We start from the raw sequence: 13,175 nt of genomic DNA on the forward strand, positions 1-13,175 counted from the left end.
TACAGCCTGAAATGCACCAAATGTGATGACTGATTGGCCTTGTGTTTTATTATATACAACCCCTGGAACCAATGTTCATTCGCTGCCACCGTCCCAGTTCAAATGGATTTGACGCCTTCTAGTGATAAACTAGTCTGTCACTTCATTCTACAACTTCACTCTAATTTTTGATTACTTTGAAAAGCTCCCCACTACTACGCGAACGCGCGCGCGTCGGGGGCGTGTGCGCTTATCCCGGTCACGTGATCCGACACCAAGCAGCTGTGCAGATTGGAGCGGTCAGACAACAGGAGTCGCAGACGCAGAACGCGTACGGTCTCGCACCCACCACCTCTAAAAAAACAACAACACCTGTATACCGGTGAAACCGTGTCCACGGGACGACATGAGGGTTCGAGCGTCCTTAACGCTACTTTTTTGGGCGGTGTCGACTCTGGCTGTCGAGGTAAAACGCTGTTTTTATTCCCTTTTTTAATGCTGTCATTACACCGAAGCTCGCTAGTGTTCGCCACCGGAACTTGAGCGTTCATGCCTTTCACAAGGCCATAAATCTTAATACAAAGGAAACCCAAACGGGCTGCTAATAGATATTGAATAGCAAATGAATTTAATTACACTGAAGTAGTATTTGACCAAGTACATTTTTACTCTGGAAAGATAAGTTGGCATACAATTTAGGAGCTTGCTTGTTGTTTTACTACGAAATAACCGGAAGTGTAGCGTGTCCCGCTACCTTTTGTTGAAACGGGACTTTTAATTCAGCACCAAGCATGTACCGCATTGCTAATTGTTATCAAATAATATTTTTAAGAATGATAAATCTTCCGTATATCACAAACATATTTAATAAATTAACTCATTTTCAGCACGTAACACATTTTCTGCGGTGAAAGCCTCAGGTCAAACCTGTGACCGCAGATTTTTCCCCCCTTTGAGACCATTTGGGTGGATGCTAACCGTTTCGGTGTTTAATCGCGAATTAAACATACAATTGGACGTAATGTTAATTCAAACGTTGAACGTGCTTTTATATGTAGTTTCCGATGAAACCACAGTTTTCGTCTCCTTGTCCAGGAGCTAATTTTAGGCAAGTGGGCGTGTTTGAGAGTGAAACCTGACGACACGACATAAGTATTGCGCATTTTTGCGTTAAACGTGTCCAAGGGCTGAAAATAGCAAAGCGAACACGTAAAACGACGAAACGAAAGAACGTGACGGAGAAAGTAACTCATTTGAGTCGTTTGATGGAGAAAAGCGAAGTAAGATGGCGGCGGTGCACTGCAGCATTAGAGCTGCTGGGAAGCCATGGAGGCTATTGTGTCATTCCTGCTCTGTCCTGTTTTTCTTTTTAAACTGCAGACTAATGTGGCCCTCTTCAAACTCCATTTTTTTGGAGGCAGAAATAAATTAAAATAATATGAAATTTATTTCTAAATGTATAAATATAATATAGATACCGTAATTTCCGGACTATAAGCCGCTACTTTTTTCCTTTATTTTGAATCCTGCAGTTTATAGTCCAGTACGTCTTATATATTGATTTATTTGGGTTAATAAGTAACACTTTGTTTGACAGCGGTGTCATAAGACTGTCATAAGACAGCCGTAACTATGACATGACACTATCATGGGCATTACTGAATGCTTATGACAGATGTCATTAAGTGTCATCTGGCAAATTATGTCACTAACTACATTTATGTCCAGCTTGGATCTTTTACATCCATTGAAAAGTGAGATAATTTGCCATAATTATGATTGTCTAATGACAGTCTTATGTTCCATTCATTCGTTTTCCATGCCGCTTATTCCTCACGAGGGTCGCGGAGGTGCTGGAGCCTATCCCAGCTAACTTCGGGCAGTAGGCAGGGGACACCCTGAATTGGTTGCGTTGCCAGCCAATCGCAGGGCACTCACACGTACGGACAATTTAGAGTGTTCAATCAGCCTACCATGCATGTTTTTTGGGATTGCCACTGTCAAATAAAGTGTTACCAAATACCATAACTAGCAATTAATGAAACAATTGGAACAGTAACTGAAGAAAAAATTAGCACAGAACATGAATTTTGATTGTTATTTACATTCAGAGCGCTGCAATTCATGCTAAGAGGCATTTTGGATTACAACAGTGTCGACAGCAGAGGTTGACTGTCTCCCCCAAGGAGCAATGTAGGCCAAATGACAATTCTTGAAGTAATGGAGCTTTGCAGCTCATTGGTTCAAAGTCTAGTGCGGCTTATTTGTTGATTTATTTGGGTTAATAGGTAACACTTTATTTGACAGCAGTGTCATAAGACTGTCCTAATTATGACATGACACTATCATGGGCATTAATGAATGCTTATGACAGATGTCATTAAGTATATTCCAGCAAATTATGTCACTAACTCAGTTTATGTCTGGCTTAGATCTTTTACATCTATTCAAAAGTGAGATCATTTGCTGGATAACACAAAATGACATGTGTCATAAGCATTCATTAATGCTCATGGCAGTGTCATGTCATTATTATAATGGTCTTATAACAGTTTTATGGCGCCACTGTGAAATAAAGTGTTACCAAATACCATAACTAGCAATTAATGAAACAACTGGAACAGTAACTGAAGAAATAAATAGCACAAAACATGAATTATGATTGTTATTTCCATCTGTAGCGCTGTCATGCATGCTAGGAGGCATGTTGGACAACAACAGTGTTAACAGCAGGTGGCAGCAGAGGTTGACAGTCTCCCCCAAGGGAGCAGTGTTCTCACTTCCTGTAGATTTTTGGCCAGTTGCTATTCATTTTGTGGCATTCTCAGGTCACTTCCTTATCAACTCATTGTCTGCCATTGACGGCACTAGACGTCCAATCCATTTTGAGAGGGAGCGAATGAATGAACCCTACCAGTCAAAGGCTGCAGGCAAATCTGATTCAAATCGGATTTCCACTCGAATCTTATTTTTAGGGCTGACTTCGCAGAATTCTTTAGCAAGTGTCTGAATTGGGTTGGGAACCTATGGATATCTCACGTTACGATTTGCGATACAAGGCTCACGATAACAATATTCTGTTATGACGATACAACAATTATCGATACATGGGTCAGAAAATCAATCTACAAGTAATAAAAAGAAGAACAAGCTCTTTTCATCCTTCTGCTGTGAATTGGAATGAGTTTATCATTTGTAGAGTAAAGCACCAGCAGGGCTGCAGCTATCGATTATTTTGGTAATCGATTAATCTACGGCTGCAGCTATCGATTATTTTAGTAGTCGATTAATCGATGAACTAGTTCGTTCGAATAATTGCGTACTCGAATAAGGACCAAAACAATTAAAATACCTGAGCTGAGCGTCAAATGGTATGTTTTTCTTTCATGCATTGCTCCTAACAAATGGTTCAAATACATAATTCCACCAAAAACAACAAAACAACAAACATATATCTATAAACTAAATTACGGAATGCATAAAAAATAATTAGCTCAAACAAAAACTTGGCTTTTGTTGGTCTTAACAGGGAGCAGCTGGATCCAGCCATGTGAAATGAGTTATGTCATTTTCACTGTTCCCACCAGAGGGCAGTGTATTAAAACCAACCATTACAACGCCACTTTAATTAAACGAGTACTCGAAGCATCCAAATTTAAATATTTTTTTCTAATCGAATTACTCGAGTTCATCGATTAATCATTGCACCACTAGATTAATCTATCAACTAGTTCAAATAATGGAGTGATTGGATTGGGTATAGTTGACTTGCATTGAATAGATTTTAGGAGACGTAAAACAATGGCTTGCTAAGTACCGTATTTTTCGTACTATAAGACGCACCTGAGTATAAGTCGCACCAGCCATAAAATGCCCAACGAAGAGGAAAAAAACATATATAAGTCGCACTGGAGTATAAGTCGCATTTTTGGGGGAAATTTACTTGATAAAATCCAAGAAATAGAACAGATATATCATCTTGAAAGGCAAAATAAAATAAAAATACAATAGAGAACAACATGCTGAATAAGTGTACAGTATGATATTGTTACACGATGAATGAACGACGGAATGCGAATGTGGCCGGTATGTTAACATAACATAGCTATGAAGAGTTATTCAGATAACTATAGCATAAAGAACATGCTAACAAGTTTACCAAACCATCAGTGTCACTCCAAAACACCAAAATAGCATGTGAAATGATATAATAATTTGTTATTAATTTCACACATAAGTCGCTCCAGAGTATAAATCACACCCCCAGCCAAACTATGGGGAAAAAAAACAAACAAAAAAAACTGCGACTTATAGTCCAAAAAATACGGTAAATACACAACAAAAGAACAGTTGGCTCACTTGCATAGCAAAAGTCCACAAGCTTAAATGTAATACTTTTTTTTTTTTTTAAATTTTATCGAGCATATCAATAACCTCTTGGGCTACAGAGTATCGCCATATATGACCTTTTCATTATATTGTCACACCCCTCGTCCAAATCAGATCAGGGCTTGTTCAGACTAAGCCACATTATTGACACACCTGGTTGCTGGGGCAACAAAGGCGTCATTCAGCATAGAGTGATGTCACGGACAGTCAAAACCCATCTGAGCTGTTCAGACTGAGGCGCATCTTGGCCATGTCTGATATGAAACTACCGCCTATATATGGTTTCAATCTGTCTTGCAAAAATCAGATTTCTGTGCTTTGGGACTGTTCGGACTACAAATGAGTCGTATAGTTCCAATCTGGATGAGCTAAAAAATGGTTTTGACTGCCAGTCTGAACAAGGCCAAAATGGATTGCCGTCAATATTGTAAAGGCTAAAACTAAAAGTTCATTGATTTTTTTATTTTTGCGTAACTTTTATTAGTGGTTTTGGCAGGTTATTTGTGGGAGTTTGTTTTTTGTAGCGGTTCTTTATTTTTTGTTTGGTTTTATTTGGCGGGGGCGTGTCGCTTTTTTGCAGTTTTGATGGGTTATTTGTGTTTTTGGGGGGGAGGGTTGTCGCAGTTTTATTTTTGTGATTTTTATTTGTAGTTTTTGCGAGTTGTACTTGAGGAATTTTTAGGCACTTCTGGGCCACTTTTGCTTGAGTTTTGGGCATCACATCCTACATTTTGTGATTGGCGGCCAACCCTCCTATTCAAAATGGTTTGGACATCTACTGCCATCAGTGGCACTCAAAGGTGAGCATTCGCAGCCAGTCTCCAGTTTAGGTCATCACATAGGGCATCATATCCTTTACATTTTGTGATTGGCTGTCAACCCTGCCATTCAAAATGGTTTCGACATCTATGCCATCAGTGGCACTGAGAGATAAGCATTCACAGCCAGTCTCTGGGTTAGGGTACCGTACTCACGGGTCACTTCCTGTTGATTTTCGGTCACTTGGATGATCTTGAAGCACTTATGGGCTTTCAGTTGAGTTTAGGGCATTACATCCTTTACATTTTGTTATTAGTGGCTATCAGCCCTCCCATTCAAAATGGATTGGACATCTAGTGTCATCAATGGCACTGAAAGATGAGCATTCACAGCCAGTCTCCAGGTTAGGGTACTTACAGGTCACTTCCTGTTGATTTTGGCTCACTTATATGATTTTAAAGCACTTACGGGCCACTTTCGGTTGAGTTTTGGGCTTTACATCCTGTACGTTTTGTGATATGCTGGCCATCCTTCTATTCTGAATGGTTTGGATATCTACTGCCATCAATAGCACAGAAAGATGAGCATTCACAGCCAGTTTCCAGGTTAGGGTACTTACGGGTCACTTCCTGTTGTTTTTGGGTCATTTAGATGATTTTGAGGCACTTACGGGCCACTCTAGGTTGAGTTTGGGGCATCACATCCTGTACATGTTGTGTTTGGCTGCAATCCCTCCCATTCAAAATGGTTTGGAGTAGAGCTGGGAATCTTTGGGCACCTAACGATTCGATTACGATTACGATTCAGAGGCTCCGATTCGATTATAAAACGATTATTGATGCACCCCCCTCCTTTTTTTTTTCTTTTTTTTTTTTTAATGTTTTGTACATTAGTTCCAAAATTGTTCAAAAATACTCTCAGGCTAAACCACACTACTATTTCAGTATCAAGTTAACATATAGCAGTAAACAAATATACAAAAATAACATTAAATAAAAAACTCCAGTCCCCATTCTGTATCAGCAGCTTTAAACTACATTCAATTAATTTAATGTTGTGAATCAACCATTAAATTTGTTAAAATTGCTCCCGTTATTCCATAATTTCCCTTTTGTCTACTTTCGACATGTGAAAGTTTTAAAACTATTGTAAAGATAGATTCAATTCAATATTTTACCGATTTAGGAGTATTTTAGATAAAAAGTTAATTAGGTTTGCTTGGAAGGTTCGCTGCAACAGCCTTGCAGGGAAGTGTACTGCTTTAAGATGGCGGCCGTTTATAACTCCCGCATCTAGCTTTTTGTAGATGTGCTGCTAACACTACCAAATCTATAATGCATCTAGTCCTATATAAATGATATCCACCGTAACATTATACGGATGTACTTTTCTAGCAGCTTTTCGGCAGCAGTCAGGTATGTTGTTGTGTTTTTTTAATCTCGTTGCATGAGTTGAGCTAGAGCCGTGAGTTGAGCATTAGCATTACCCGAGGGGCCGGGTAATGGGAAGCATGATGTTTAGCTACTCTCGCACCGTTCCGTCCCGAAGACCGCGCGGCGCGCTGAGTGTTGTGTACTTCCGCTTTACTTCGCATATTTTAATAATCGGAATTTGGATGTTTGTGAATCGTTCTCGAATCTTCCACGGCCGAATCTTGACTAATCTAAGAATTGGAAATTTTTCCCACCTCTAGTTTGGAGTCACATTTACTGCCATCAGTGGCACTTGATGAGCATTCACAGCCAGTTTTCATTTTAGGGAACTCACGTGTCACTTCCTGTTGATTTTGGGTCACTTAAATAATTTTGAGGCACTTACAGGCCACTTTCGATTGAGTTTGGGGCATCACATCCTGTACATTTTATCATTATTGGCTCCCATCCCCCCCATTTTAATGGATTGGACATCTAGTGTCATCAGTGGCACTGAAGGATGAGCATTCACGACCATTCTCCAGGTTAGGGTACTTCCGGGTCACTTCCTGTTGATTTTTGGGTCACTTAGATGATTTTGAGGCAGTTACTGGCCACTTTCGGTTGAGTCTGGGGCATCACATCCTGTACATTTTGTGATTATTGGTTGCCACACCTCCCAATCAAAATTGGACGTCTAGTGCCATCAATGGCACAGAAAGATGATTGGTCACTTGGTCAATTCCAGGGTCACTTGCTTTACATTTTGCTGGACATAAAATGGCAGACACGCTCATGAGTATGCAGTCCAGTGACGAGTATGGAGGTAGATTAACGCAACCGGCTTGACAATTATGAATAAAATCCGGCACTAACAGCTGCCTACTCGCCAGCTGTGAAATGAAGGGCACGCTCCGGCAGCGAGCTGCTGACATTTACAGGCGAGTATCACGCCCTGACAATGATGAATGACGCTACTTGCAGAGAAAAAGCGGGATGTGGGATACATTTGGGACCCAATAGAGCACATTATTAAGGATTCGAGCCATGTATTTCATTTTTTTATGATATGTAGACACGGTAGGGCTAGGCACTATGGACAAAAATTAAAATCTTGGAATTTGTCACCAAAAATCACCCCCCACCCCATTTCCTCCTTTTTTTAAGGCATTCCCAAGTTACTTCCTGTTCATTTTGGGACACATCTGGGTCATTTCCTTTACTTTGGTCTCTTTTAGGCAAACAAGTTAATACCAGTTGCAATAAAAAAAATGACCATAGTCAGTTGGTAGTTGTCATTATGACTTCCAGAAAAGGTTGGGACATTCCCGGGTCACTTCCTGTACATTTTGGATGATTTCCTGTTTGATTTTGGGCACTTACTCATAACTTTTTAGGGCATTTGAGGTCAGTTCCTGTTGTTTTTGGGCCACTTTTTCATGATTTTGAAGCATTCACGAGTCACTTCCGGGAAATTTTGGGGCATTCCTGTGTTACCTCCAGTACATTTTGAATATTTTAGATTTTTTTTCTTTAGCGAACTCAATGAAGGACTTGACTAAATCTTTCCCTCTTGTTGTCCCTTGCATAGCCAAAACTGCCAGACTTTCCTCACGTAGTGTGTAAACGACAACATACCTTGCGATCACGCTGAACTGTGATAAATTGCTTATGTCCGTTGACTCATCCAAAGGGAGTGGAAAAAAATGGAGCCGAATTTATGTCCTTCATGCGTCGCCTCAATTTGATTTGACATCATGATGGTACTTTCGTGAACAGTTCTTGCTGACAGGGGCATGTCTTTTACCCGTTTAATAATCTTGTCTTTATCCGAAAAGTCATCAAAAAGTTCACTGGCAACATCAAGCATGAATGCTTTGGCGTACTCCCCATCGGTGAATGGCTTCCCATTCCTCACAATTGATAAAGCGCCAGCAAAGCTAGCCGAATTCCAGTCACCTTGTTTGGTCCAAACACGGAGTTGCTACTGACTAGCTTGCACTCTTGTAAGAAGCTCTTGACATGCTTTCTTCCTGTTGTCCCCCTCCGGATATTTCGATGCAAATGTAGTATGGCGGGTGTCGAAGTGCCGCTTTATATTAGACCTTTTCATAGATGCAATTCTATTTTTGCATATTAGACACACCGCAGAACCTGCTCTCTCCGCAAAGGCAAATTGCTCTGTCCATTCCTGCTGAAAAGTAAGACACTCCTCGTCTTTTTTTTCTTTTTGCCATCATCTCAAAAGGGTTTCTAAAATTGGCGGGGAAAACAAAACTAAAACCGTGGGAAAATTACTACGCACATGCCCACATCGGCCCCTCTTTTTGACCGCAAAATATGGCGACCCCACTCGATCAGTGTCTGCCTCATCTGCGTTGCCAATGCGATTGATAGACAGATATAGATAGACGCAACGACATGTATGTTTGCCACTTTCCCACTAAAGTAACTGCGAACCGGCTTTCTAGTCGCCGGGGATTGTCGCCGTTTTGCGCAACGCGCAAAGGAGTATAACGAAGCTTTTTTTTAATAATTAGATTTGTCTGCGAGCCAGATGCGGCCGTCAAAAGAGCCAGATATGGCTCGCGAGCCATAGGTTTCCGACCCCTGGCATATCTGGTCCCTTCATATTGATTTTGGGTCACTTTCTAATGATTTTGATTCCCGGGTCACCTCATGTACATTATTCGATCATTTCATGTTGATTTTAGGGCATTTCCGTGTCAGTTCCTGTCGATTGGTCACTTCCCGTTGATTTCCGGGTGAACTTCCTGTTAATTTTGGACATTGGGCCACTATTTCATGATATTGGGTAATTCCCGTGTCACTTCAGGGACATTTTAGGACATTCCTGGGTCACCTCCACTACATTTTGAATAATTTCCTGTGGTTTTAGGGCATGTACAGGACACTTCCTATTGATTTTGGGCCGCTTTCTAATGATTTTGGGACATCCCCAGGTCACTTCTTACATATTTTTTGATAATTTCATGTTGGTTTTATTTAGGGCCTAACTCCTGGGACATTTTGGGGCATTCCTGGGTCTCCTCTCAGGCATGAAAATCTCTCACCTTTCGGCGAAATTCGCCGTTTTGAAGTCAAAAAGTGTGACCTATGTGAATTGCGTGGATCCGAGGAGAAATTCTTTTGGGGGGGGGGGGGGGGGTCGGGAGATTTTATTTAATTATTATTATTATCATCGTGTGATTAAAGAGCATATGACACGAGAAAAAAAGTCTTAAATGGCATCATTATGTGAATTACAATCATATTTTGAGACGATTCGACTATATACAACAATTTAGAAAAGCACAGATGACGAGAAATTAGTATTTTAATTTAATTTAATTTAGCGTCCCCAACAGGTGGATGACGTCAGCGGTAGACTGGGCTCATCGGTTTTACTATTCAGCGCATTGAGGGGGAATTATTCAGAACGAGGAAAACGCGATGAAGAGAGCCGCAAAATGTCATTGTTTCAGTCTCTCTACTCCAATATTTTTACAGGATATTCTTTTTATCCAAGTATTTTTCCCCAATAGCCATATAAATGGCTTGAGAAGGACCAGTCAGCCCGTCGAGGGGGAACTATTCACAACGAGGAAAACGCGACGAAGAGAGCGGCAAAATGTCATTGTTTCTGTCTCTTTACTTCAATATTTTTACAGGATATTCTTTTTATCCAAGTATTTTCCCCAATAGCTATATCAATGGCTTGAGAAGGACCAGTCAGCCCGTCGAGGGGGAACTATTCACAACGAGGAAAACGCGACGAAGAGAACGGCAAAATGTCATTGTTTCTGTCTCTTTACTTCAATATTTTTACAGGATATTCTTTTTATCCAAGTATTTTCCCTAATTGCTAAATAAATGGCATGTTCATGACAAATAACAGTCTTGTGCTGAATGGACTATGAAATAATAAAAATGCATTTATTCAGGACGACATGGCAAAATTACTCCATAATGGTCAAAAATGTCGACTTCACCTTTACTGTCGCACCTCCCGAACGATATTTTATGACACCTAAATCGGACATATGTCATTTCCCTTCCCCGGCTTCGGAGAATGTAAACAAACCAGAAGCCGTGACAGCTAGCCGACATGCTAACCCGAACCGAGTGATGTTTCAAAGTCTTCGAAGTGGAAAATCACACATAACTATCCTGGATTATTTGACATGACAACCCGGTTGTCAATTGTCTTAGTGGATCGGCAAACCGCCCGGCGGAGAGCAATTTACAGTTCGTTCCCCGGAGGAGGGTGGCTGGATTTGTTGCGCAGCTAACGTGCTGCTGCTAATGACCATTAGGAGAGCTTTTTACATACCCATCAATGATCAAACGTAAGTAGTCCTTCATTTAAAGAAAGTTTGTAGTGTTTACTTTGTAATCGCTGTATTCGTATTTGACATAATACAAAACAAGATGTTTACTCACTTCCTCGTCAGTCCAATGGTCCCACAGTAAATATCCACGGTGAATGGGAACCTTTTGAAACTCCAAAAAGGCGCATACGCCTCTCCCTCATACAGAATGATTTTTCTGCAGCCGTTTGGCTGGCGTGATGCGAAAAATAAACGTATTAATCCGCAAAATCAGCTGAATCCTTCGTCCTCATACACAACAGTACACTGTAGCGTGAAGAGGACGTCTTCTACCGTACACGTCACAGCGCCCTCCTCCTCAATGCAAGACCGAAGCCGGAAGTCACTCATTTTCATGGCGCGGGATTCAAAAAACTAAATAAAAATAGCGATCGCTTCCACACACATCCAAGCGGCCCATATCATTCAGGGGCATAAAATACCGCGCATATTATGAAATAAACATGCTTTTTCGTGTCACAGGCACTTTAACTTAGTACCTAAACTGAGCACTTCAGAAATCAGTCCTTTAAAAAAGTGACACTTGGACAGTCAGGAAATCTTCTAGATGCTTCGCTGACGAGAACCAATCATCGGCCCAAACTGCGTTCCGTTATTCCAATCGCGCGCACTCTTTACCTGTACATGGAGTGCTTGGAGAGCCTTTGGTTGCATTGCAAAACTGTGAAAACAAAAAGCAGGCCTTATCCACACCGGGGCAGACCAGAGCGCAGCATACACACTTGCCTGTATTTGCCAGCAGATTGAATTTGGTGAGTAATGGTTTCAATCGTTTTCATATTTTGCGATGTAATAAAGTTACTGCCATTCGTTGCAGCTTGCGTTGAACACTGCCAGAGCTAGCCAAATCTCCCGTGAAAAAATAGCTCCTGTTAGCGAGCTTCAAGCTTGTGTATTTAGCGGTAATATAAACGAAGAAACACTGTTGAGTCAAATTAAGTGGCATGGTCTCGGATGGAGGGGGGCGCCTCGCATCGCTCCCGTCGTCCGCTTGAGACGCGTTATTTTCGGCTGGGACTTGAGCTGACGGCCGGTGTCGCCAGAACACCGGCCCGATGAGTGGTGGGAATGATTCATGCTTCTTAAAGCTTTTCAGAAATACAGTGATCCCTCGTTTTTCGTGGTTAATGGGGACCAGAACCCGCCGCAAAAAGTGAAAACCGCGAAGTAGTCACCCCCCCTCATTTTTTTTGTGTGTTCAATGTATTTATTCATATGTTACATTGGAAAAAAGATACATATATAAGACGTTTTTTCACTCTTTTCCCCCCAAAGTATCATTTATAAATGGTTTTTAAGCACTTCAAAATGTAAGAATTATGATTTTTTAAAAGTCATTTATTATGAAGTTTTAAACATGTTACTACCCCACCGAATTATTTTTAAACAAGAATAAAGTAGTAAGAAAATGCTTGGCTTTATTAAATGCTTCATAGTGAGTCTACTCAAACCCTCTCAGGCTGCTCACTTTGTTAAACAATTGATTGACACACGTGCAAACTTTTTCTATGATTGAAATTTTTTTTTGATTAAAGTGATTTTTTTTTGTTTTGTTTTTGTTTTGAAGCAACTTATTTTTTTGATTGAATAATAAAGACACATATGTCCTAGCCAAAATGTGGCCCAAACGCAAAACATTACTTCAATGGAAAAAGTTGTTTCAATCAAGAAAAATAGTTTTCAAATGCTTTTTTTGTCTCAAATTTATTTCTGCAATCAAAAAAAAAATTTTTTTTTTTTTTTTTTTAAAGTTACTTTTTTGGGATTAAAAATATATATTTTGATTGAAGCAACTTTGTTTTTGATTGAAGCAACTTTTTTTTTTTTTAATTGAATAATAAAGACACAAATCTACCTTCATAGTTATTGAGAGAGAAAGAAATTAAGAAAGCTTTAAAAATAAAAGCCACCGGGGAGTCGGATTTTTTTTTTTTATTTATTTAAGATTTATATTTCATTATATAGACATGCCTCGTAAGGAAAGGAGATTGAGGGATAAAAATAGGAGTTGGATGAGGCAGCTAAAGGCAGCGGATACCTCATCAGCTGGGTGAATAGCACACTTGGTACGAATAAGTTTGCAAGGATAATCGGGTATGAAATGCAATTATAAAAAATTACAATGTTATTTTTCTATAAGATTTTATGTTATCATTTCCTGTTGTTTTAAGGGCATTTCTGGATCACTTTTTTATTTTAGGGCATTCACAGTTCACTTCCTATTGATTTTGCGTCATTACTGGGT

General features: G+C 40.1%; 1 protein-coding gene across 2 annotated transcripts in view; it reads left to right on the top strand.

Moving 5' to 3' along the window:
- Positions 1 to 230: 230 nt before the first annotated feature.
- Positions 231 to 13,175, top strand: part of appa (amyloid beta (A4) precursor protein a) — a 60,412-nt gene continuing 47,467 nt past the window's right edge. Inside the window, exon 1 of one of the 2 annotated variants that reach the window (XM_057821989.1) lies at positions 231 to 445. In XM_057821989.1, the coding sequence (XP_057677972.1) occupies positions 386 to 445 (60 nt within the window). In that variant the 5' untranslated portion in view covers positions 231 to 385. The remainder of the gene's footprint in view (positions 446 to 13,175) is intronic. The other variant, XM_057821996.1, reaches the window with a different exon arrangement.

The sequence above is a fragment of the Corythoichthys intestinalis genome, chromosome 2 (genome assembly GCF_030265065.1).
Source record: "Corythoichthys intestinalis isolate RoL2023-P3 chromosome 2, ASM3026506v1, whole genome shotgun sequence".
NCBI lineage: Eukaryota > Metazoa > Chordata > Actinopteri > Syngnathiformes > Syngnathidae > Corythoichthys > Corythoichthys intestinalis.